The sequence below is a fragment of the Schistocerca gregaria genome, chromosome X (assembly GCF_023897955.1).
Source record: "Schistocerca gregaria isolate iqSchGreg1 chromosome X, iqSchGreg1.2, whole genome shotgun sequence".
Taxonomy (NCBI): Eukaryota; Metazoa; Arthropoda; class Insecta; order Orthoptera; family Acrididae; genus Schistocerca; species Schistocerca gregaria.
In genome coordinates, this window is record NC_064931.1 from 471719784 (window position 1) to 471746654 (window position 26871).

Consider the following 26871-nt stretch of genomic DNA (forward strand, 5'->3'; position numbering starts at 1 on the left):
AACCCTCACGCTGTAGTAGAGCCACGAATCAAGCAAGTTTTGCTGTGAATATCAGGGCCGGCATTGTAGGCGACAATCTCATTGGGCCATATCTTCTATCTAGCCGTCCGAATACCCACCTGTACTTGAGGCCCGTGCAAAGAGTTCTACCTGAGTTGTTGGAGAATGGCCCTTGGGTGTTCATGAGAGGATGTGGATACAACATAACAGTGCACTGCCTCACTTCAATGTGGATGTCCGCAACCATCTCAATGCTGTCTTTCTTGGATTCGTAGGGTAGGTCCGATTCCATGGCCTGCGAGGTCACCTGACCTGAATCCCCTTGATTATTTCCTATGGGGATATCTAAAGTCACTTTTGTATTAGACCCCAGCGGATAAGGAGATTAAATTAGTTGCCAGAATTGTAGCTGCCTGTGATGTGATTCGAAACACACAAGAGATATTTGTCAGGGTGTGTCAGAATCTCGTTCGCCAATGTCATGCTTGCGTTGAGGTTTATGGCCGTTAGTTTCAGCAGATTTTGTAAGATACAGTACAAATGGTGCGTTCATTGTGCCAGTGATGGTATTTGCAGTTAACTGTAACTAATATAAATAAAAAGTACACAGTAATGTGATTTTATTCACATTCTCTCCTTACGCTGGCTTCTCCGAATCCAGGTTCCGTACCTCAAATTATTCAGTGGAGCATCCTCCATGTCTTGTTAAATTGTTGCACGCTCTTACGGAAGCACCCTGTAGAAAATTTTGTGTCTGAGGAGAACACACTTCAGTCATTTTGTCCTCTGGTGGAACAGTCATTTTCCTCAAGCTGCGTGGCAACTCTAATAGCAGCGCCTAAATCACTCAGATTTTCCATTCTGACCCATCTTCACATGTCAGCTGGAAGTCCCCGTAAAAACACATATAATGCCCTGTTTCCTGCCTCCTACAGAATAACTCTGTCTGTTTCCGCATGCAGCATGAGTTCATAGGTTTGCACGCTAATTTTTCTAATGCCATCTCGAAATGTTTCTACTGATTCACTACACTTCTGTAAAAATCACTAAGCTGCTCCATAAAAAGCCTCGCACTATTCCACTCGCGGTACTTCTGGTAAAGCTCATTATCCAGCTGTTCAAATATCTGCGCTTTATTTAATCCTTCGTGGTACATGACATACATTTTCGCATCATCAGCCAGCGATAACTGAGCTGTAAATAAGCCTACCTCGATCGTCAAATGCCCTAATTTAATGGCAACATTCATTTCATTGATAAATACAGACACATCCTCAGTTCTTTTTCCCAAAAAAGGAGTCACTAGAGAAGCTGCTACAGAATCCATTGAAGTCAGTTCTTGTCTCCACTGACTCGGACTGTATTTGACCACAACTGAATTATAAGGGATCTACCTCTTTCTTAACGTACCACAACCTTCTAACATTGTGACTATCGCTTCTTCAAAAGCTCGACTGCTTTGTGTATCACTGCCGTATGTGTTTCTGGCATTCGACAAATACACGAATTCTTAGGGACTACTGGTGCAAATACAAAGCCAGAGACACTAGAAAACCAATCTGTACACCTTATTATGCGCAGTGAGAATCAGTATACTGCTTGGTTTTATGGCCTACTGTTCTACAGTTATCATATGTAACGTGCACTGCCTTCATAAATGGTAACTCATGCCCAGATAAAACAATATTGGAATCTAACAGGAGATAAGTATCACATCCTAGAGTGGACCTTGAATTGTGACAGGTCAGCAGGGTCTTGCAGTTGTACAAAAGTAACTTTCACATTTCGGTTAGTCTGTCTTAATGTCCATGGCAGCAGCACACAAAACCAAAGTCAAACGAAGATGCACTTGCCAATTTATAGTGCTCGACTGGCAGCTGAAGCTCCAGTTGCGACGGTGGAACCAGGTGCGCCTCTGATGTCGAATGCCGTCTTACAGTGAAATTTCTGACACAATATGCAGCTCCTTTGGGAGGTGGCGGTGTTGGTGGTCTGTGGGGAGGGGAAGGTGGTGTATCATCCAGGTCAGGAGGTCAATGGTTGACCACTCAAGAGAAATAGGCATGTGAACTCTGAAGGTAGATACGTGTCTGACGACTGAAGGCACTATTAAAACAGTATTAGAGCAGTAAGCATTTCTTGTCCACAAAATACACTACTGGCCATTAAAATTGCTACACCAAGAAGAAATGCAGATGATAAACGGGTATTCATTAGACAAATGTATTATACTGTGGCATCGCCCGCTCTGCCTGTGAGTGGACATGTGGCTGTCCTTCAGCAAGGTCCGAGCAGGCACACGGGGGGAGGTTCGCCGTTGAGTACACCATCGCAGGCGCTCCTGTCTGTGATGCAGCGTCAAGGGTAACCGCAGCCATGGTCTCGGAGCTGATAGTCCATGCTGCTGCAAACGTCGTCGAACTGTTTGTGCAGATGGTTGTTGTCTTGCAGACGACGCCATCTGTTGACTCAGGGATCGAGACGTGGCTGCACGATCCGTTCCTGCCATGCGGATACGATGCCGGTCTTCTCGACTGCTAGTGATACGAGGCCGTTGGGATCCAGCACGGCGTTCCGTATTACCCTCCTGAATCCATCGATTCCATATTCTGCTAACAGTTATTAGAACTCGACCAACGTGAGCAGCAATGTCGCGATACGATAAACCGCAATCGCGATAGGCGACAATCCGACCTTTATAAAAGTCGGAAACGTGATGGTACGCATTTCTCTTCCTTACACGAGGCATCACAACAACGTTTCACCAGACAACGCCCGTCAACTGCTGTTTGTGTATGAGAAATCGGTTGGAAACGTTCCTCATGTCAGCACGTTGTAGGTGTCGCCACCGGTGCCAACCTTGTGTGAATGCTCTGAAAACTAATCTTTTGCATATCACAGCATCTTCTTCCTGTCGGTTAAATTTCGCGTCTGTAGCACGTCATCTTCGTGGTGTAGCAATTTTAATGGCTAGTAGTGTACAATAGTTAATGTACCAATTTTCACGAAGCCAGCGCTGGTGGGAACACAAGGTGTAAGCACCTGACCAGTATGTGCTGACTAGAGTGTGGCCCATAGCCACAGTAGTGGTGGCAGAGCTGGTGGTGTCAGCACCAATGTCGTCACGAGGCCGTTCACCACTTCTTTAGCATGCATCGCCGCACTCGCAGCCCAGGTGGTCAAAAGCTTTCCAGAGAAGATTGCCAGGGTTGCTGTAGAGTGCAAACAGGAAAGACATCTACCAGCTCTGCTCAGAGTACCTGAAGTCATGCAGAAGAGTGCTACAGCCTCATGTCGAGAGAGAGAGAGAGAGAGAGAGAGAGAGAGAGAGAGAGAGAGAGAGAGAGAGAGAGACTGTCACCATCCAAGTCCGCCACAGGAACCGAGGCAGTGTCACATGATGACAGGTTGTGATCTGCTCCCACGCCCTGCTAGTTAGACTTCCAGAAGACTTGCCAGATGCCCCACATCACTCTTGACCTTGTAGTTGGCGCTGCAGCTCACAGTGAACGTGTCGCTCCAGACAGTACTTGCTGCTCCATGGAAGATCATAGGCGACTATACAAGCAGAGGGTCAACATACGTAGGCCTCGCCTCTCGACAGAATGGCTGTAAATTGAACAGAACGTCTCCAGAACAGAAGCGGTATTTATGCAGGATGGGCTCATGTGCTCTGCTACAATGAGGTGGCTATTACATCATTCGCCCCACTCTTCTCGTTCGGTCAGCTGTATTGGACGCTTCAGAATTTCATACCTTCACCTTTCGGACGCTCTTTCTGCCATGTCAGAATAACGAAGAGTTACTCTTGCATCCACCTTTAGCTTTCTTGTGACACTTCGTGCACTCACTAATATGATGATATACCTCCATCACCATAATGTCATTCTGCTACGTTGTTGGTTCGAGTCCTTAGGTCATCCAGGGTGTCGCAATGGCTTTCGTATTTGTAGCTGCATCATCGACAGTTATTTCTCGCTGGAATTCTGCCTTGCTACTGACTTATTCTGCTCTGCCTCTGTTATACCCAGGGTAGACCTTTGTATACTATCTGGATGGATCAAATATACTACTATGCTGTGGAACAAATACACTCCTGGAAATGGAAAAAAGAACACATTGACACCGGTGTGTCCGACCCACCATACTTGCTCCGGACACTGCGAGAGGGCTGTACAAGCAATGATCACACGCACGGCACAGCGGACACACCAGGAACCGCGGTGTTGGCCGTCGAATGGCGCTAGCTGCGCAGCATTTGTGCACCGCCGCCGTCAGTGTCAGCCAGTTTGCCGTGGCATACGGAGCTCCACCGCAATCTTTAACACTGGTAGCATGCCGCGACAGCGTGGACGTGAACCGTGTGTGCAGTTGACGGACTTTGAGCGAGGGCGTATAGTGGGCATGCGGGAGGCCGGGTGGACGTACCGCCGAATTGCTCAACACGTGGGGCGTGAGGTCTCCACAGTACATCGATGTTGTCGCCAGTGGTCGGCGGAAGGTGCACGTGCCTTTCGACCTGGGACCGGACCGCAGCGACGCACGGATGCACGCCAAGACCGTAGGATCCTACGCAGTGTCGTAGGGGACCGCACCGCCACTTCCCAGCAAATTAGGGACACTGTTGCTCCTGGGGTATCGGCGAGGACCATTCGCAACCGTCTCCATGAAGCTGGGCTACGGTCCCGCACACCGTTAGGCCGTCTTCCGCTCACGCCCCAACATCGTGCAGCCCGCCTCCAGTGGTGTCGCGACAGGCGTGAATGGAGGGACGAATGGAGACGTGTCGTCTTCAGCGATGAGAGTCGCTTCTGCCTTGGTGCCAATGATGGTCGTATGCGTGTTTGGCGCCGTGCAGGTGAGCGCCACAATCAGGACTGCATACGACCGAGGCACACAGGGCCAACACCCGGCATCATGGTGTGGGGAGCGATCTCCTACACTGGCCGTACACCTCTGGTGATCGTCGAGGGGACACTGAATAGTGCACGGTACATCCAAACCGTCATCGAACCCATCGTTCTACCATTCCTAGACCGGCAAGGGAACTTGCTGTTCCAACAGGACAATGCACGTCCGCATGTATCCCGTGCCACCCAACGTGCTCTAGAAGTGTAAGTCAACTACCCTGGCCAGCAAGATCTCCGGATCTGTCCCCCATTGAGCATGTTTGGGACTGGATGAAGCGTCGTCTCACGCGGTCTGCATGTCCAGCACGAACGCTGGTCCAACTGAGGCGCCAGGTGGAAATGGCATGGCAAGCCGTTCCACAGGACTACATCCAGCATCTCTACGATCGTCTCCATGGGAGAATAGCAGCCTGCATTGCTGCGAAAGGTGGATATACACTGTACTAGTGCCGACATTGTGCATGCTCTGTTGCCTGTGTCTATGTGCCTGTGGTTGTCAGTGTGATCATGTGATGTATCTGACCCCAGGAATGTGTCAATAAAGTTTCCCCTTCCTGGGACAATGAATTCACGGTGTTCTTATTTCAATTTCCAGGAGTGTAGTTACAAAAAGGAAGAAGGAAAGTAGATTTGAGTTTATGTCCCACCAATAATGAGGTTATTAGAGACGGAACTCAAACCCGGATTATGTGTCTGGGATGGAAATCGGAATCGCTGTTCTCAAAGGACCATCCAGGCATTTTCCTAGAGCGATTCTGAGAAATCAGTGAAAACCGCAAATCAGGGTAAACGTAGGTCCAGATGATTGGACCGGGATTTGAACTGCCGTTTTCCCAAATGAGAGAGCAGTGTGCTAAGCGCTGCGCCACCTCTCTGAGTCAGAATAGTTACGGCTGTCACAGTTTTTCAAAAACATAATGTGTTCAGTTATGATATCTCTGTTTCGAGTGTAAGATTATGGGAATCGTAGATAGCCTTTATGGTGTCGCTGAATCTAGGATAAAAGGGTGTTTCAACAAACTAAGACTTATAAACACTAAAATTACTATATGAGACGTGATTGTTCGAAAAATTGAGAAGCAAAGAGCGTCTAAACGTTAGTGAGCCAGCATTCTTAGCTGCCTTTATAAAATCAACACAAAGAGCAGGCTGAAGGAATATCTGAGACTCGTTTCACTCTGTTTGTAGGTCTGCCTGCGAATCCTGTATTACGACACTAATATTCATCAGCATGTACACGAGCAAAATTTGTGGTTGTACACACATTCAGTAAAAGTTTTCGAGAGGATTTAACTACTGTGCGTATTTTTCTTGTGTAAACAGATCATTAATGAATAATATCCTGTTAAAATTATAAAGATTGTGTCAATGGTATGAGTGCGAAAAACACATGACAACATTAGAACAAGTTTAGATATGACTGCAAGTATGGGAGTTTGTATGTTAGTCTTCCAAGATGTAATACTTTTAATAAATAAACACAGTATATACTTTTCACCTTTTTTTTAAAATAGGTTAACAGAACATGCTTATACTTCAGCCAGATTACATACACATCCACCGTCAGTGATTAAATATATCCACAGCGGATAAGTGTAAAAATGAGTTCAATGAAAAAATACTTTTTATGAATAAATCATGGACATGCTCTTTCAGGAACTGTTTCTTTGCTTCCTAGTAAGTTTTACACGGATTCCATCTTTCGGCCGTAGAATAAGTTCCCCTGTAAGCTTAATGTCCTCAGGTTTCTCAAGAGACTCTATTCTGAAAGATCTTAAAACAGTTGATAGCACAATCTTCTCCTCCATTATAGCAAATTTCTGACCTGGAATGAGAGAAGTAAAATAGTTATATACGAATAATTAAAAACGGTTGACAGTACTGAAGTGCACTCGATTAATTTCTTACCTATGCAATTTCTCGGACCTGCACTAAATGGCAAGTAAGCAAATGGATGGCGTCCCTGAATTTTGTCAGGAGTAAAACGTTCCGGATCAAACTTGTATGGTTCTGGATATAGTTCTGGATTCAAGTGCATGAATAAAGGCATCACGACACAGTGTGTACCGGCCGGAAGTTTGTATCCATCTGAAAAGAAGTTAAAAGCACTGATTGACTCACTAATTTGTTTAAAATGGACACTTAATAGCTCAAAAGTTTTGTGCAGCACTGAGGTAAATCAAGTGCATGGACTAAACGCATTATTCCATTTCCCAGTAGCCTAGTCATAGCATTACAGACTTTTATTGCAGAATATTCTTTGTTGTACATTATACTGGAAGTATTGCATAATATACTGACCGCTGACGACTTAAGACCTGTAGCAATATCGTCATCGCTTGTAACGTTCATTTGATCTTTCCACGATGATGCAACACCTGCAGTATTTGAACACTGCAGACCCATTTGCTTGATGCATATTCCGTCGCCGTTCTCGTCCCACTTTTCACACGGGGTCTGAAATTATAACAGTCTCAAGCATACACACGGGCACTTATGTACTCACACACTCAAAACAATTTAAGCTCATAACGAAGGTAGCTGATTCACATCAAGTACTTACACCTACAATGACTCCATCGTTAATCAGTCTTTCATATGTATACATATATATTTGTTATGAGGTTAAATTGTTTTGTGTGTGCGAGTACATGAGTTCCCGTGTGTGTGCTTGTATCTATTATAATTTCAGAAAGAGTGTGAAAAGTATGACCATGACGGTGACGGAATATATTCCCCCTTCAAGAAACATTTGCCAGAAAATTGTGGTCTGGTATTGTTCACGACCATGTATCTGCTGAGTTCAAATACTGCAGGTGTTTCATTATCGTATAACGTTCAACTAAACGTTAAGAGCGATGATGACGATCATTGTGTTAAATCAAATTGCTTGTTTGCTGACTGTTTAGGAGAGCGAGCAGAGATTGTAATATTTATAAATGATGTCGAAGGGCGATCTTGTTTGTTGTTTGGCGTTTCTGTGCGGTGTGTGCCAAGATGTGTGACATCTCGAGGTCGCCCCATTTGGAGACGTTTACAAACACACACACTCATTCACTCACACACTCATTCACTCACTCATTCACTCACTCATACACAGAGAGAGAGAGAGAGAGAGAGAGAGAGAGAGAGAGAGAGAGAGAGAGAGAGAGAGGGGGGGGGGGGGAGAGGGAGGGAGAGAACGTTTAAGGAAACAAGAGGAAGACTGAAGTTCAAATAACGCCCAAGACGTAGCAGGAAAATATCGAAAATCGACCGTAGCTGCGGTTAATAACGAGTATAAACATTGCATTTGAAGTTCGTACATAAGAAACGTAAGTGCTATTACTAAAAAACGCTTGTTGAGTGTTTTTACAAATCCACCTTCATAGGCGGACCATGAAGATATAGATAAGATAAACCGTAATTACTCACGAAATATTTATACGCATCAAAATTACAGCGGGAATTTAGGTTTAGTTAACTTTTGCAATTATCTACACCAAAAGAAATCATGTTGTAGGAAATGGCATTTTATCCCAGCAATTAATGAAATTCCAAGTCTAACCATTAAATAATGCAAAAGACTACAAAATGCAAAACAATTTTAGGCTTTATTTTCACTCACAAGTGTTAGAATGAAAATTTTGTATTTTCAGATTTCAATAAACTATTATACACAGTTGCTGATAGCACAGATATGCTGAAACATAGCCGGGTAACAAAATTAGCTTAAGAAAAATGTGTGATTTGCAATAACAGGTGGATGTCAATCCTATAATTTGTTCTCCTAACACGCTTGTTGTTGGAGCATCGAAAACCAAAGAATTATGGCTTCCCACATCTTGACGATACACATTTGACAGAAGACAGGTACAAAAGAGGTTTCACCAAATTTCTTCACATTTGCTATGATATACCAGAGCTCTAAATCTAATGATTTGCATATAAGTATAAAATAAAAATGGCTCTGAGCACTATGCGACTTAACTTCTGAGGTCATCAGTCGCCTAGAACTTAGAACTAATTAAACCTAACTAACCTAAGGACATCGCACACATCCATGCCCGAAGCAGGATTCGAAACTGCGACCGTAGCGGTCGCTCGACTCCAGACTGTAGCGCCTAGAACCGCATGGTCAATCCTGCCGACAAGTATAAAATATAAATTCGCAATTAATTAATTATTAAGTATACCACTGAGAGGTTTGGTTGTATGCCACGTCATCGGCTAGCTGCTGATGATGGTTCCAGAAACAATCATCTGTTTTCCAGAATGAGTCTAGGAAAAAGTCTAACCGTTAACTTACGGGCACCGGCACAGAAACGAAACCTGCAAGTGCTATTTTAAAAGAATACAATGCCAAACTGCTGAATGGTGTTCTCCAGTGTGTAATTAAACTCTAAGATGATGGTTGTACACGGGTTGCAAAACAATTATTAATAAAAAAATTTGCAGTATTTAGAAAAGATAAATAGAAACAATTCCATTTCTGCCAGAAATGTCGCATCTGCACCGCTTTCCCGCTAGAGATCTATGCAGGTCTTCAAACAAATATTCAGAAATGGTCAGACATGATGGTGAAATGTCTTTGATTTAGAAAATCCTGAGGCAGTTCGTATGTTCCCGCTTCAACAAAGATTTACCATAAAATTGTGGTCTGGTATTGTTCACGACCATCTGATTGGGCTTTATCTACTAACTTACGCTCTTTGTGTAGGGATTTACCTTATCTTTCCAGCATGACAGGGCCCCACCACACTTTGTCGTGGACGTCAGAGAACATTTAGACAATGTTTTCACCAGTTGTTGGATCGTTAGAGGTGGGCCAATGCGGTGATCATCACGTGCTTTCGACTTCACTCCTACGGATTCCTTTTCGTGGGAGTGATGAAACATTTGGTGTACAAGACCCCGATTAATACTGCACAAGACCTGGTCTCCCGTTTGCCTGAAGCTGCAGCCATTATTTGTGAATCACTAAGTGTGTTAGACAATCGTTATCACGCAGATGCCATTTGTGCATTAATTTAAACGGGTGAAACTGAGGACATTTTCAGCAATAACTATAAAACAATAGTCATCACACGGTAGTTTCAACACCGTCTTTGAACACCACCCATAGCAACACCTTCGAGAACCCCTACCGGGGAAGCAGTGCACCTATTACATTTTCGTCGTATAGGAAAATGTTTCCTTTTTCTCCTCTACACATTCTGTAGTTTTTCATACGCAGTTGTTCCGAACTAAATAAAAAAACCTTTCATTCATTGCCTAACACGCCATGATCCACCCAACAAAATTTAAGCAGCTTGCCCGAGGCAGGATTCCAACCTGCGACCGTAGCAGCAGTGCGGTTCCTGACTGAACAGTCTAGAACCGCTCGACCAAAACGGCCGGCCTATGAACATCAAAAAATTTATGTAATTTCTGTTGTTACTTTGTACTCAACAGCAAGTTCTCCATCATGATCAAAGACAAGAGTTTCCTCGTATTATTGATAAGTGCGAAAGTTGTTTATAAGTAACGTGAACGTGTTTTATATCATCTCGGCAGAGCATTGAAGCGAAGTTTGATATGTTTCACTTTTGTGGCTCTATTATGTTAGCTTTTTTTGAGGAAACTGCGTTTTTATCGTCATATAACTAGTCTGTTTTCGTTTTCTTATTTTTACTACAACATCCCTCTGTTGCACGTTACAAATCAACAATTTTTCCTTAAAACTTGAATTTAACATTGACAGTTTCAATTTTGCGATAAGTGCTGTTTATTTTTAAGTAACAGGCAGCAGTATAGCTTTGTAGAAAAGAAATATTCCGTAAGTTAAGCGGTCCTTTATACATGCTCAATCAGTTTCTAGACAGTTTCTGGTTTCTAGAGGAATCCACAAAGACATTTATCGCATATGCGAACAAAGGGATCGAAATGAGGTGAAGTCCAGTAGGTGTGCAGCAAACCTAACGTACAAGTAACTTGGTTAGGATCTGAATTAACAAAGGCTATTAGAGAAATACCGTAGTCTACGCTTACTAACAATAATCTTTAGTAGCCTACGGTAGTTTTACAACTATACTCAGAACTATGATGAGAACGCAATGCAATAGCAACACCTACAAGGAGAGGAGGAAACGAAATAAAACATCACGAGTGGAGGGGCTAAATGATGCTACTCTAGTGATTACAAAACTAAGCGTATTTACAAAGTACCTAGCAGTACTCGCCCACTTATCACTATGATGCTGCATTTCCTCCGGCCTTGATGCATGTACTGATTCGGTTCGGAAGCGTGTCATAAAGCCGTTGTATCCTCTCCTGAGGCAAACTGGCTCACAACTGTTGTAACTGGTCATTGATGTCCTGGATACTGTCACTGGGATGGAACTGACGTCAAAGCTGGCCGCACACAAGTTCTATCAGAGACAGATCTGAGGATCATGCTGGCCAATGGAGCACCTCAACACTACGCAGACAGTTCATAGAGGCATGTGGTATGTGTAAAAGAGCAATGTCTTGTAAAAGAAAATGCACCGGAACACTTGAGGACGTAGGATATCCCCGATGTACCGTCGTCCCCTCAGTTACTACAAACCGAGACACGAAATCATAACCAATGGCTCCTCACACCTACTCTAGGAGTAACACCGCTGTGTCTCTCCGAAACACTACATCGTTTACGCTGACGATGGTCGTCTAGGGTAGTCCAGAACGTGATTCATCGGTGATGTCTTTCATCAACAGTCATCTTTCCCGATCATGGCACCACTCCACACCCAGTCATTTGTACTGTAGTGTTGACGGCAAACCAACGCATGGGACAGTAATTCCCAAGTCCGTGTGCTGCTAGTCTCTGACCAATGGTGAGGAATGACACAGAACGTTGCAGGAAGTCCGTTACTTGTTCTCGAATGGCAGGTGCAGCTGTAAAGGGGTTTAACATGTGCTTGGTGCACAGTATAACGATCCTTCCTTGTGGAGGTCAGACGTGGTCGACAGGAAACTTGAAGACTGAAGAATACACTAAACAAGACCAACACTAATGCACTCCAGTGGCCATTCTACCTGTCACAGAGAAATGCAACTCCAATTATATACATACCAGCCGATGGGGTGTACGTGTACGAAGTTACACCGACATCCGACCATATGTTCTGGGTGCTTCACTTTTTTTGTCAGGCAGTGTATGTTACGTATGTGATGAATACTGAATGTCTGGTTCCTGCCACCGATATTTTTAGTCACACTTTATGTATCACCTATGTGCAGGGGTTAGTATTCTGAGGATAACACTGAATGCAGAAGAACTCTGAACATTGTGTCTACCTGTAGTTTTATGGTACACGGAACTGTGAAGTTTCTACCAATTGTTGTATGTCCCTGTAGTGAGTCTGAATCGCTGGAAGTCTCAGTTGAACACAGCATTAGACTGAGATGTGAAATACTTGGCTAAATATTAAGTTGAGGAGGAGTCAATAACAAATCTGTCACATTGTGCGCGATGGTAGAAGGGTATGACACATGGTGCTAACATTTCCATACGTTTCGTTTGCTAATAGGGAATCGGAGTGCATAGCACGGATTTTAGTGCTGCAGTGCTGGTGCGTTGTCTTGATGTTGCCTCTCCAGTCATTCAGTATTGTGGAATACACTTGTATGCTTGCATAAAACTGAACTAGAGAAACTGCATTGGGAACTGTTGGAAATGCCTCACGTCCGTTGCAGTATTCACGCACGTCCCCTAAACACTATTAGGTGGTTGCTTAAAAACGCAATAACAGGTCGAAAATGGAATGCAGGGGCGTAAGATGTACAGAAATGTTGAACAGTATCGTTCGGAAGTCACGCAACAAGTCAAGCGAAGATTGAAAAATGTGTCTCAGAAACTAAACATGTTTTGCATTGGGTAGCAGCGCACGCAGCTGTAACCTGTATTGAGTGGAATTGGTGAAGAGAAGTTGAAATTCCATTGCTTTTTCGTGCTGTTTATTCTCTGATACCATTGGTCAGAAGTGTAAATTAAATCGCTGGTCATTTCAACAGGTAGAGGCAGATGAAAGTAGGAATGTTTATAGAAAATGCCCTCAGTCAAGGCAGAACTACAAAGGACGAGCGAAAAGATTTCTTTTGAGAGTGATGCTGCAGCATACAACGTAACGTAACTAGGATGCGGGTGCATAAGCACCGACATGTAGGAAAAGGATTCGTGACGCATATGTGTCTTTTCAACGAGCGTGTGGTAAATGCGGGAACGTGAACTGCAGCGACGTTAGTACCAAATGCATCCAAGCAGGGTCAATGTCCTGTTACTGTTTTCTTCGCTACCGGAGGACAAACACTGGTAGACATCCGTCGGAGAATGAAGAATGTGTACGGGGCAGTATGTCTGTCGAAAACCACGGTTGTGGTGTGATGCCCCAACCTTGAAGGTTCGACGATTCCTGTCGGATGAGGATGTGCAGTAGGCAGTTACGGGCTTCTACAGGCAGCAGGACACCGTGTTATACCGAACGGGTATCTTGAACCTGGTGCGTCGGTGTTATGATTACCTCAATGATCATGGAAATTCTGTCTGATTTGCATACCGATCCTGGACTTCAGGGCCTTCGAACGGAAAGTTCTTGATCACTCCTTGTAAGTTGCAATATAAAGGATATTTCCTTCCGTGTTATACGACTTGAAACCTATAAATTTTGTATTCTTTCTGCCTAGAGGTGTTCAAATGGTTCAAATGGCTCTGAGCACTATCAGACTTAAATTGTAAGGTCATCAGTCCCCTAGAACTTAGAACTACTTAAACCTAACTAACCTAAGGACATCACACACATCCACGCCCGAGGCAGGATTGGAACCTGCGACCGTAGCGGTTCCAGACTGTAGCGCCTAGAACCGCTCGGCCACCATGGCCGGCAGAGGTCTTCAACAGCTGCCCATTGCACATGGCTGGAAAGACCATAGGTGTGGTGAATTACCGTTCGAATGCTCGTTTCCACTATGACTACCTGTTACTATCTTAACAACTTGCGTACTGAGTTTGTGTGTTCGTGGTTGCGTGTGGGTATACGATTGCGTGCTCGTGCGAGCGACGTTTTGGTAGAATTTGTATGTTCTTGTTTATGCATGATTTCTTGGTGGTGTGTATTTGCGTATTTCAGTGTGTTTGCTTTAGTGCACGTTGGTGTGTGTGTGTGGGGGGGGGGGGGGGTTAGCGGCGGAGGGAGGGGGAGGCGTGCGTGCGTGGACGAGAGATAAAGTGAGATAGTGAGAGAGAGGGGAGAGAGAGAGAGAGAGAGAGAGAGAGAGAGAGAGAGAGAGAGAGAGAGAGAGAGAGAGAGAGGGGGGGGGGGGGATGGGGGGAGAGCTTGAGCGTGCCTACCATGTACGACCACATGAGATTGTACGTTGGGTGTGTGTCTTGTGTGGATTTTCATGTTGGTGTCTGTGAGTGTGTAAGCCTATGCATAGAAGTGACGAGATATAGATTGAGTTTGTGTTTTTCTGGCTGTTTGTAAAAGAGGTGATAATGTGGTGTGGAGACATATGAATGCTGGTAAGTAAACTGTTTCTTCTTGAATCCCGAACCTCCTGTGAAATAAATGGCAAAGTTGTCTTCCGCGTAAAATAAATTATTAAAATAAAGTAAGGAAATAATGTTCGTCGTGACCTTCCACGCAACCGCGCAAGATAAGGTTTCCATTGTGCTCCACTTTTATGAGTCATCCCACCCGTTGTGTGGTCTTATTCCAACTGCTTGCTCATTGTGCTGATTCGTTATCATTGTCACTCATCTGATACAACTATATCCTTAGCAGCGAGACTGTTTGTGCTTGTTGAGGGAGGGGAAAGTACACTCGGTATACTCGGTATCACTGAGACTGGGATAATATTCACGTAATAAACAATGCTCGTTAATAGTAGAAACAAACCTAGTGAATGCTGATATCGCTCGTCATTGTGGTTTAATCAGCTATAAGTAACATTACAAAATGGCCAACGTGTAAAATAGGAGTCTATTTCAAGCACAGAAATGAATAATTTTAATAGCGACAATTGCCTAATACTTCAATTATTCGTTGTGTATGCAAGTATTAGTATCTGTACATTTAGCACAACGAATGTGTTTCGTCTGAACTGTAACTACGAAAGTCTTGGCTATAGTCCTAAATTTTACTCGAATAACTCTAATTAACACAACTCGTTGTTGTAAACGCTTTCCAAATCTAGTACCAATCAATTATTCCTTTAGTTATCACTGTTGTCAAGTAACATAACACAGCGGTGTCTAGCAGTTTTTTGTTTACACTTTTGTTTCTATTGTTGAGCCAAAATATTATGACCAGTTGCTTCATAGCACTTTGGAAAACCTTTGGGTTGCAATACAACGAGGATTCCGCGTGGCATGTACTAGGCTAGTCGTTGGTATGTTTCCCGAGTTGTATAGTATCAGATATGTATGCACAGGTTGCTCAGTTACCGTAAATTACGGGCTGGTGGTTTGTGAGCGCAGAGTTAGCACCCAGTAGCATCCCATTTGAGTTGGACGGCGTTCTTATATCAGGAGAATTTGGTGGCCCAGATATCAACATGAGTTCACTATTATACTCCTCAGATCACTGCAGAGGAATACTGGCACTGTGGTGGTGGTGGTGGTGGTGGTGGTGGTGGTGGTGGTGGTGGATGTGGTTAGTGTTTAACGTCCCGTCGACAACGAGGTCATTAAAGACGGAGCGAAAGCTCGGGTTAGGGAAGGATTGGTAAGGAAATCGGCCGTGCCCTTTCAAAGGAACCATCCCGGCATTTGCCTGAAGCGATTTAGGGAAATCACGGAAAACCTAAATCAGGATTGCCTGAGACGGGAATGAACCGTCGTCCTCCCGAATGCGAGTCCAGTGTGCTAACCACTGCGCCACCTCGCTCGGTACTGGCACTGTGACACGGACTGTTATGCTAATGGAAGATGCCATAGCTGTTAGAGAAGACATCAAAGATATATGGATGCAGGTGGTCTGCAAAAATGTTCACGTAGTCCATAGCTGCCATCATGCCTTCGATTATTACCAAGGGTTCCTTGAAAGTTCAGGTGAATGTCCACCACAGCGTAATAATTGCCCCCACCGTCCCTCCATGGCGTGCATGTTTTGAGCAGCTCTTTGCCTGGATGATGGTGTATCCAGAGACGACCACCAACCTGGTGTATCAACAAACGTGATTCATCCAACCAGGTGACACAGTTTCCGTGCCCACTGCAATCGTTATTGGCTCAACATGGGTCCACATATGAGTCGACTGCTGTAGAGCCCCGTGTTCTGCAATGTACACATATCGCCTTCTATCCTGCTTTACACACCATGAAAGCCTCCGATCCCCGTGTTGTGTGATGTGATGGGGCTTGAACGTAAAACTCCTCACCTACTCGTTATTTCACCATTATCCAATCACTTTCCATATGTATGGAATTACTGCGCCTGTGCTGTGAAGAAGTACAATGCAATGTTCCGTCGGACATATATGCAGGCATCAGTGGGCAAAAAGAAAATGTGCCCTTTGTGAAAGGATCCCCATTCGTCTATGCCTAACTTATATACTTTTCTTACCGCATCACTTGTCCGTAGCGCCACCAGGCGACATTCAGTCTCGTCATGGCAATGATCATCTTGTTTTGGCTCCCCAGTGTAGGCTTACACTACGAACGGATAACCTGAGGCCACACGCAGCGCAGTCAGTGGACGGTTGGGAAAGCTTGCTAGAGTGCCAGCCATATTCCTGCATAATTTACAGCTGTTAATACAAGATATTTCTAACTGTGGAAACTACCTGGTTGACATTATTGTAAAGGAGCCACATGGAAGCAGTACATGGAGGCAGTTCACATGAAGTTTAGCTGCTTACAGAACAATGGTTTGCATTGCTGGCTCAAGAAATGCAGTACTTTTTTGTGAGTCCAGGTTAAGTATCTGGGTCACGTTTTGAGCGAGAGACGTCTTAAGCTTGTGTTACACGACAAGAAAGCTATAATTCAATTATCTGTATCTAAAAGAGCTTCAATCTTTTTTGGGAAAAGTAAACTATTTTCATAAATTTATAGCTAAAGCGTCTCAAATTATATAAACTTTAACCAGACTATGAAAAAAGGGTGTAAATTTTGAATAAACTAAAGAAAAGTCTTAAATTTGTCCCCTTCCGGGAAATCTTATCACCAGGTATGTGACTAACTTCAGCTACTGGCTCGTCTCAATATAATACTGGTGTTGCGCTGTCCAAGCTTTGTGATGGCACGAACATACAAATGTGTTTGTGCCTAAAACATTAATTGTAGCCCAGACGAACTGTTCTCAGAACAGAAAGAGGACGTTAGCAATAATTTAGTACAAATAGTTTCTTATATCCCTGTACGGCAGAAAATTCCATCCGCTAATGGAGTGTTAGTCGCTGATTTCACTTTTTGGTCCCCATAGCAAACTCCCACATCAAACAGCGCAGCAACTGCCGTGGTAGGCACTGTTTGTAAGCAATGATAATTATTAAATGTCTTATCGTCCCTCTGCCCAACTTGCAAACACTGACACTGTGTGTCTCAAAAAATCAGGTGGTCCCAACTCACGGATTCTCCCCATGGCCAATGATTGAAAACCCTTTGAAGTGTGTGCATTAGGATTTTGCCAGATCATTTTTGGGAGCAATGCAGTTGCTGGTAGTGGATGCACTCTAGAATTTCCGTTACGTGGCAGGGATGTATACAACAACTGTAGATGCTACCATCTGTGTCCCTATGGCAACCCTTGCAACTGAAGGTGCTCCCGGTACTATCATGGTAAGCAGTGGTGCCCACTTCACCTCACCTGCATGTCGGCTGTTCTACCAGTGCAGCAGTATCGAACATCTGACTACCACCCCATTCATCCAGCATCTATTTCAGAGTTGCTACTGTTCAGCAGAACGTACAAGACATATATCAGAAAAGAGACACAGAGTCCTGAACGGCTTAGACGAATATGAGTAAAACTGTGAGCTGTTTCTAGACCTATGCAAATCCTTTGATATGACCAATCATGATCTGCTTCTTGATCAGTAATGTTGTTATTTGTTGTTGTGGTCTTCAGTCCCGAGACTGGTTTGATGCAGCTCTCCACGCTACTCTATCCTTTGCAAGCCTTTTCATCTCCGAGTAACTACTACAACCTACATCCTTCTCAGTGTACTTAATGTAGTCACCTCTTGGTCTCCATCTATGATTTTTACCCTCCATGCTTCCCTCAAATACCAACCTGGTGGTCCCTTGATGCCTCACAACGTGTCCTACTAACCGATCCCTTTTTCTGGTCAAGTTGTTCCACAAATTCCTCATCTCCCCAATTCTATTCAGTATCTCCTCATTAGCTACGTGATCTACCCATCTAATCTCCAGCACTATTCTGTAGCACCACGTTCTAAAGCTTCTATTCTCTCCTTGTCTAAACTATTTATCATCCATGTTTCACTTCCATGCATAGCTACGCTTCATATGAATACTTCCGGAAAGGACTTCCTGACACTATAATCAATGTTGTCAAATGTCTTTTCTTCAGAAACGCTTTCCTTGCCATAGCTAGTCATACAAAATGTTATTCATGGAGTTCACTATATCTGGTATAAGTTGCATTTTGGGGGGGGGGGGGGGGGCAACGCAAGGGAGAAATATATTGCAGTAATGTAGGTTTCTTTTCATGACACACAAAGTTTAATTACAGAGCACCTCAAGGCTGTGTGCTAGACCCTTTTGTTATTCCTGTTTTTTCTAAGTGATTTCCCGTACTACATTGAAGAGGAAAAGCCAGCCTGCATTCACTGCAAGAATGTGTGTGCCTGCTCTAAATTTAAGCATTGTGGGTGAAGCATACATCATGTCTGTAGGATAGAATGTCATACCACCCCAAGTAGTCTGCGCATTGCGCTCAGGGACCGTGCCACGTGCCCTATGGTCCACGTAAAACATTCGAACTATCGTGCCACACACTGTATAATACACAAAGTGTGTCAGATAACGTGTCACACTAAACACATATAAGAGCAGTACTCGCAGGGGGTAGTCTCCGTCCAATAGAGAACTTCATCCAAACACACTTTAATTTTTGAGCAGTCACATCACTGCAGTGAGGGCAGGCTACTTCTGTCTGCCTATTTCCGAGACAGCTTTAACTGTGTGGTAGTCCAAGGTACCACTATATCCTGCCCTAAAGTGTTAAACATCATTCAACTTCTTGAGTGAAGATGAGACGAACTAATAAACGGTTTGATTTGTGTTTGTTGTTAGAGAACATGGGCAGTCTTGTTACTGACAATAACACCATAAGTGACGCTGTAAACTGTGTGTTGCTTAGCAAGAATGTAAATGTGCATATGTTTTGTGACGATATTATGGTGGTTAAAACATTTTCTAAGGTGGACTGTCATCAAAAATTAGAGAAGGAGTCGTCCATGATATTAAAAAAGCAAATGTATATGGTCCATTTAACTGTTATCTACATAATAAGTTCTCCAAGGTCATCTACGTGGAAGACGGGATGATAGCAGAAATACCATCTCTCCTACACAGGAATGACAATGTGATACCAAGAGTAACTAACACTGGGTAAAACTGCCAAGAGAGCATCTAAAAATCCTGTGACTGTACCATATAAAATGGAGCTGACTGACAATGTTGGTGTTCTGATGGAACAAGTGCCTGGAATGTAACAGTAGTATTTATTTCTTCCATATATAGGTTCAGTTATAGGGTAGTCGTACTGCATCCTTGTCTTACCCCTTTTCATTTCGAACACTTCTATCCTATACTTACATTCTTATGATTCTATATAGGTTCTTCTACAGGTTGTTTATTCCAACCTTTCCCTGTAGTCTATGCTTATTTTTCTTAGTATCTCAAAAATTTACTCCCGAATTTGTCAGAAAATCTTCCCTCATGTGTGACGTAGACTCCTACTTCAAATGCAGAAATGTGATGGGAAGATGCCTAATAATGGTGAACTGTTGGGTGAAATGGTGAGAATATGTTCTAAAGCATAAGGATGTTGTTCTTGTAATTTCAAATTGTCATGCCATTTCAACTTATGTCATATGAGCTGTGATATCAGAGGGGTGATGCAGGTGACTATAGTAGCATCACAAAGACTATAGATTAGTGTTAATCGGAACTACGATGTTGGATTTTTTATTTTCACTCAATTTTTAACTTAGGGGAAGAGGACTTTGGGATTCGAAACTTGATACTTGGTGTCCACTGCAGGGAGAGTGCAGAGTGTGGCACGGAAGTGGAGGACATCTGCACTAGTTTCACCATCTTAGGTTTTTAATTTCCCATAATTTTTAATTTAGGATGCGGAGGCTCTTCGATTGAAAACTTGGGAGGCTCTGCCTGAAGTCTGTGGCTTAGCATAGGTACCTACAGCAATGTGGGGACAGCTGAGGTACGGTGGCACTGTGTTGACGTAGCCCGTTTGATGCCACACAGCTGTGGCACTGCGCTGTACAAAGTGTCAAAGTGTTGATGCATTTTGTCTACCCTGCCGGTGTGTGTTGACACCCAGCTCGGCTCTAGACAGCGTGGTGCTATGGCAGAAGCCCGAACAGTATACTGACTGACAGTGGGAGTGGCAGCAGGGGTGGCATAGGGGCTGTGAAGGCGGCACGTAACAGTCTCTCCTGCTGCGGCGTTTACCTAAGTAAAAATTGTAGTAGTCCCCATCATAACCTACTACACACACCATAAATGTTTCAACAGCGGATAAATTGAGCTTACAGCTGGAATAGGAATAAATTGTTTAAACATGCAAGCTGTATCAGTGAACTTTGATGTCAGAGGTGTGGCGAACATTGTTTAAAATTATGACAACTGAGTTACCAGCATTTTAAACTGAGCAGGTGAATTTTATACTTATAACAAGCGGCCTAGCTCCACTATGACCTCAGGGAAAATCCAGTGGACTTCTTGGATTTTTACAAGTGACCTTCTTCGATGTTATACTTATAACATGCGGCGTTGGAACTATGAATGCATTCCTCAAGCATGTCATCTTGGATTCTGTTCTTAGAACAACTGAACTCTCAACTATACAGACCATCCTGTAGGTCCATGTCTACCATCTCGGATTATGACGTTATAGAGGCTGTTGTCGTATGCCCAAAATCGCCATCTATGATTCTGATGTCGTAGAGGCTGTCCTCATATGCCTAGGTCTGCATTCTCAGATCTCCATTTTGGATTCTGACATCATAGAGGTTGTCCTCAGGTCTGCCATCTTGGATTTTATGCATAGGCCAGTTGGGCTATATCCGCCACTTACCACAACTGGGCTATTTCGAATTTTCCGCCGTTTTGTAATAGTACAATTGGCCTATCTTCACTGTGATGCCATATGAATGGGAAAAGAGTGGGAGAGAAATATGGACAAAATGCAAAACTGATTGATGACGTCAAAGCGGAGGAGGTAGGATAGGGAAATCTAGCAACAACACAAACTGTCCTCGTATGCACTCAGCCCTCCTACTAACATCTTTTTAATAAAGATGGAAAAAGAGAACTGCTGAGAACCATACAAGGGATAGACATAGTTATGAAACTATAATACGATGTAAGCCTAACACTAGAAGGAACATGTGGAAGAAAATAATGAAGATAACGATAACGTTGAATGCAAACACTGTTACATCAGACTTGTTAGGCTGTTATTGTTTTAGTAGTTGATAACTATTACCTTATTATTACATTATTTCTTTTATTATAATACGTTTACGACTTTCTTGCAATGAAATGGAAATTTCTCCATTGTAAAAGGAATACCTTTCACATTTCTTGTTCTGTTTGGATTGCTTTGTTTCTGAAGGTTTCGAACTAAAGCTAACAAGCAACATAATCAACGATTATGTGCATGAGCCGTGCTACTGGAAATAACGATTTAGTTTTTAAGTGTAGAATTGAAAAAAAAAACAAAGGTGCATAGAATTTGACTAGAATCGGATAAAAAGTTCATTAAATGTAAGTGATGTACTGGGTGGATGCAACTCTCCGTATTCAATACTCGTTTCTGTCATTATCTTTTCTTTCACTACCCGTGAATTAATGTAAAACTATAATCAATGGAGTACCAGTATTGTTGTTCAAGTACGTACGTATTTCATGGTCCACATCAAGTTTTCTACCGAATTGGGGAACACTAGGATAAAGACGAAGGCTTTCCTTGATAACTTGTTCCAGGTATTTCATTGCATTAAGATCCTCCATCTTTACTTCACGGTCAGACTCTCCGAAGATCTCCTCTAACTCTTCTTCTATCTTTTCCTGAAAACAAAGACAAAATATTATTGTACTAGGGACAAAACAAGACAAGTTAATTTTAATCTCCCGACGATCTTCGTTCATGAGGTATCCGAGAGGACAGGTTATCCTTAGAGCAATTGACAATATGGATATATTATAGTGAAACCATACGTATAATTACACTGAAGAACTAAAGAAAGATATGTAAACAGGCATAATACGGTGCTGCGGTCGGCAACTCCTATATAAGGCAACAAGTGTCTGGCGCAGTTGTTACATCGATTACTGCTGTTACAGTGGCAAGTTATCAAGATTTAAATGAGTTTGAACATGGTGTTACAGTCGGGGCACGACGATGGAACACATCATCTCCGAGGTAGCGATGGAGTGGGGATTTTCCCGTACGGCAATTTCACTAGTGTACTGTGAATATCTGGAACCCAATAAAACATCAAATCTCCCACATTGCTTACCAACGACGACCGAAAAGAATCGTTCAACGTGACAGTAGAGCAACCCTTCTGCAAATTGCTGCAGATTTCAGTATTGGGACATCAACAAGTGTGAGCGTTCGAGCCATTCAACGAAACATCATCGATATGGGCTTTCGGAGCCGAAAGACCACTCGTGTACCCCTGATGAATGCACGACACAAAACTTTACGCCTCGCCTGGGCCCGTTAATACCGACATTGATGACTGGAAACATGTTACCTGGTCGGACGAGTCTCGTTTCAAATGGTATCGGGCGGATTGACGTGTACGGGTATGGAGACAACCTCATGAATCCATGGACCCTGCATGTCAGAAGGGGACTGTTGTAGCTGGTGGAGTCTCTGTAATGATGTGGGGAGTGTGCAGTAGGAGTGATATGGTACTCCTGATACGTTTACATACTACTCAGACAGATGACATGTACGTAAGCATCCTGTGTGATACCAGCATCCATTCATGTGCATTCCCAATGTGCAGTTGAGCAATCCCAGTAGGACAATGCGACACCCCACACTTCCAGAATTGATACATAGTGGCTCCATTAACACTGTCCTAAGTTACAACACGTCCGCTGACCACCAAACTCCCCAGACACGAACATTATTGAGCATATCTGGGATGCCCTGAAACGTGCTGTTCAGAAGAGATCTCCGCCCCCTCGTACTCTTACTGATTTATGGACAGCCCTGCAGGATTCATGGTGTATATTCCCTTCAGCACTACTTCAGACATTAGCGAGGCCAAAGCACGTCAAGTTGCAGCATCTCTGCGTGCTCAGAGGGGCCCTACACGATGTTACGCACGTGTACCAGTTTCTTTGGCTCTTCAGCGTAATTAAAGTGCAGCGACTAACAGGGGTCCAGCGTGGGCTGTAATTTTCGTATGGCAGCGAATTTGCTAGATATTCTAATGCGTTAATCCGGACGCGATTTACGCTGTAAAAAAATTAGTTCCAAATCAGGCGCTGTGAATGCTGAAATGACGTATAGAAATATTTCCGTTTGTAATGGATTAAGAACGGGAGTTGAGCATGTAAAGTCAAACGTATAATGTTTATTTTGTTATTAACTGCCACTTTGAAAATTGCTCGAATATGACCATCAGAGACGTCGTCAAGATGCTGCACCCGTAAAATGACGAGATCTACAGCAGCTCACAGCACTTCTGGTGGAATCTGAGCACCGTGTTCCTATGTACTGGCTTTCAGATCAGGTAGAGACCGAACGTGTCCCGGTAAACGCTTTTTTTTAGATGCTCCCAGAGCCAGAAGTTACCTCAGATTCAGATCAGGTGATCTTGTAAGTCATGCATCTGCAGATAACACGTTCGTGGAAGATTGCTTGAAGCAGATCTTTCACTGGGCCAGCGAAATGGGGTGTTGCCCCATCTTGCATGAAAACAGCGGTTTCCACGCACTTGCACTTTTTCAAAGCAGAAATCACATGCTGTACAAGGAGGTATCGATAACGTGAAGACGTCATGATACGGCTGACGGGCCCTCTGGGTGTGTTCTCTTGAAAGAAGAACGGACCGCGTATAAAATTGCTTCTGAATCCACACCACACAGTCACATACGGCGAGCTCAGCAGCTCTTCGTGCGCAACACGTTGTCTAACAGTACCCCAGATTCGACAGTTCTGTGTATTCACTGGACTCTGTGGCGCAAAATGTGCCTCGTCACTCCATAGAATATTGCCCAACCACATGTAATCAACATACTTCCATGCCAGAATCCGAAGAGCCAATTCAGAACGTTGCCGCAGTTCATGAGGTTTCAGTTGTTTCACCGTCTGGATTTTGTACAGGTACCGGTTTAGACTAAACTGTACTGTTGACCACGGGATAGACAATACTTGTGACACCGCATGAGATACCACCCAGGGCATGTGCTGCGTGATCAGTTACAACAACAGCAACCTCTGCAACCTCGTCAGTAACCTGGGATCGGACGCCTTCCTCTTCTAGGTGTCAACCAAGCTCACCCGTGTTTTCAAATTTCATCATCATCTTCTTTAAACCATTTAATAACAACGGGACTCTCTCGATGCAGCACTGTAACTGCTGCCGTTCACATGAAGCAGTTTCACTAACAGCGCACAGTCTCTCTTCTCGACAGCAATACTGTCCACTCATGTTATGCCTTGTGAAATGATAGCATGGATGTCATACCATCATACAAACAGTGTACACCGGCACCTGTTGGGCAAAGCTGGAACTATTTTTTTTCGGAATAAATCGGTCCTGCATTAACGGATTAACATTTCTACCACGTTTCACTGTCATGCGATAGTTACAGGTCTCACCGGAGGAGGAGGAGGAGAAGAAGAAGGAGGAGGAGGAGATTATTCTTAACGTCTCGTGAGCAACGAGATCAGTAGAGACAGAGCACAAGCTCGGATTAGGGAAGATTGGGGAAGGAAATCGGCCGTGCCCTTTCAAAGGGACCATCTAGGCATTTGCCTGAAGCAATTTGGGACAATCACGGGAAACCTAAAGCAGAATGGTCGTACGCGGATTTTAACTGTAGTCCTCACGAATGCGAGTCCAGTGTGCTAATCACTGCGCCACCTGCCTCGGTCCCAGACCGGACCTCAGTGAATAGTTGCATTTTAATTACAACCACCGAATATATCAACGAAGTTTTAGAAGAATGACATTCTAAAATCCCCAAGAGGATTGACCTGGGAACGAACAAATTTACTAACACTATTTTATTTGTGGACGACTAGGTTCTCCAAGCAGGCAGTGTAAGCGCTGTACAAGAGAATGTGGTTAAATTGAACTATGTTTTACAAACTTATCAAATGGTTATAAGTGTGAATAAAACAAAAGTAAAAGCAATGGAAAGCAAACACGCTATAAGAGAAAAATAGTGATGCATAGTTAGGCAATAGAACAGGTAACTTCGTTTAAATATCTTCAGACAAGTATATCAGTGTACAAAACTACTTCAGATATGGTTCAAAGTATACAGAAATATAACGCTATAAATGATTGTGTAAGAAGAGAGCTTGGCAGAACTAAGAGAAAGGCGATAACACTAAGACTGCACAACGTGATGGCAAATATGTCTATAATAGTGAAAACTGGATTGTAAGAAAAGGAGAAGAACAAAGAGTTGAACCAGCTGAGATGAGGTCTCTGAGATCACTTCTTGAATTTACATTAAGATACATAGTGTGAAGACAGAAGACAACAAATAGACGTAAAAATGACAATGACGGGAAAGACTAGGCACTACCTTAAAAATTATATGATCACATCAAAAGGATGCCACATAAGCACCTGCCATGCAAGCATTATACAGGGTGTTTGTAAATGAATATCGGAGGTTTAATGCATTATAATGTTTATTACATTAAACTTACAGCTACAAGTGATATGTCAAATGAAAGAGGAAGTCAAACAGTTTTACCAAGAACCTTATAAATGTTCAATGTGAGCACCATCTGTCACACGACACACATAAAGTTTATAGCCGAGTTCTTCCCAAACGTTGATAAGTGTGTCTTCAGTGAATGTAGCAACAGCTGCTTCAATCCGGTTTCTTAATTCAGGGAGGTCTGCTCATAGCGGAGGCACGTACACACGATCCCTGATGAAGCACCAAAGGAAAAAATCGCATAGCGTTAGGTCGGTTGAACGTGGAGGCCATGCAAAGCAAGCCTAATCAACGTTTGGGAAGAACTCGGCTATAGACTTGATGTGTGCCGTGTGACAAATGGTGCTCACATTGAACATTTATAAGGTTCTTGGTAAAACTGACTTCCTCTTTCATTTGACATATGATTTATAACTGTAAGTTTAATATAATACATATTATAAAGCGTTAAAACCCCGCTATTCATTTATAAACACCCTGTATTTTAACCGCACTGGATGACAGGATATAGAACGGCAAAAAAAAAAAGAGATAGGGACAAGAGTTCTGTTAATCTCCTTTGGTTTCAGTATGGGCCAGAACTCACTCTTTGAAACGGTAGAATATGAAAATATATATCATAGCCACACAACTGCTTTCTGTAATTTTGATTACACGTCGGTCTAGATACGCCTTTTGTGCTTTAATCAGAATATTGAAGACATAGCACAGAGAGATGGTGTGCGAAATGCCTCTCTGACTGTTCTAGGTGTTTACCTGTTCGAACATGTTATGCGCATAACAAAAAATTATATAAGCCCCGAAGATCAATATTGGGAA

General features: G+C 43.4%; 1 protein-coding gene across 1 annotated transcript in view; it reads right to left on the reverse strand.

Moving 5' to 3' along the window:
- Positions 1 to 6398: 6398 nt before the first annotated feature.
- Positions 6399 to 26871, reverse strand: part of LOC126298352 (cytochrome P450 4c3-like) — a 163571-nt gene continuing 143098 nt past the window's right edge. Inside the window, exons 10-12 of the mRNA XM_049989648.1 lie at positions 22029 to 22197; positions 6819 to 6998; positions 6399 to 6735 (exon numbers count right to left, since the gene is read on the reverse strand). Of these exons, the coding sequence (XP_049845605.1) occupies positions 6563 to 6735; positions 6819 to 6998; positions 22029 to 22197 (522 nt within the window). The 3' untranslated portion in view covers positions 6399 to 6562. The remainder of the gene's footprint in view (positions 6736 to 6818; positions 6999 to 22028; positions 22198 to 26871) is intronic.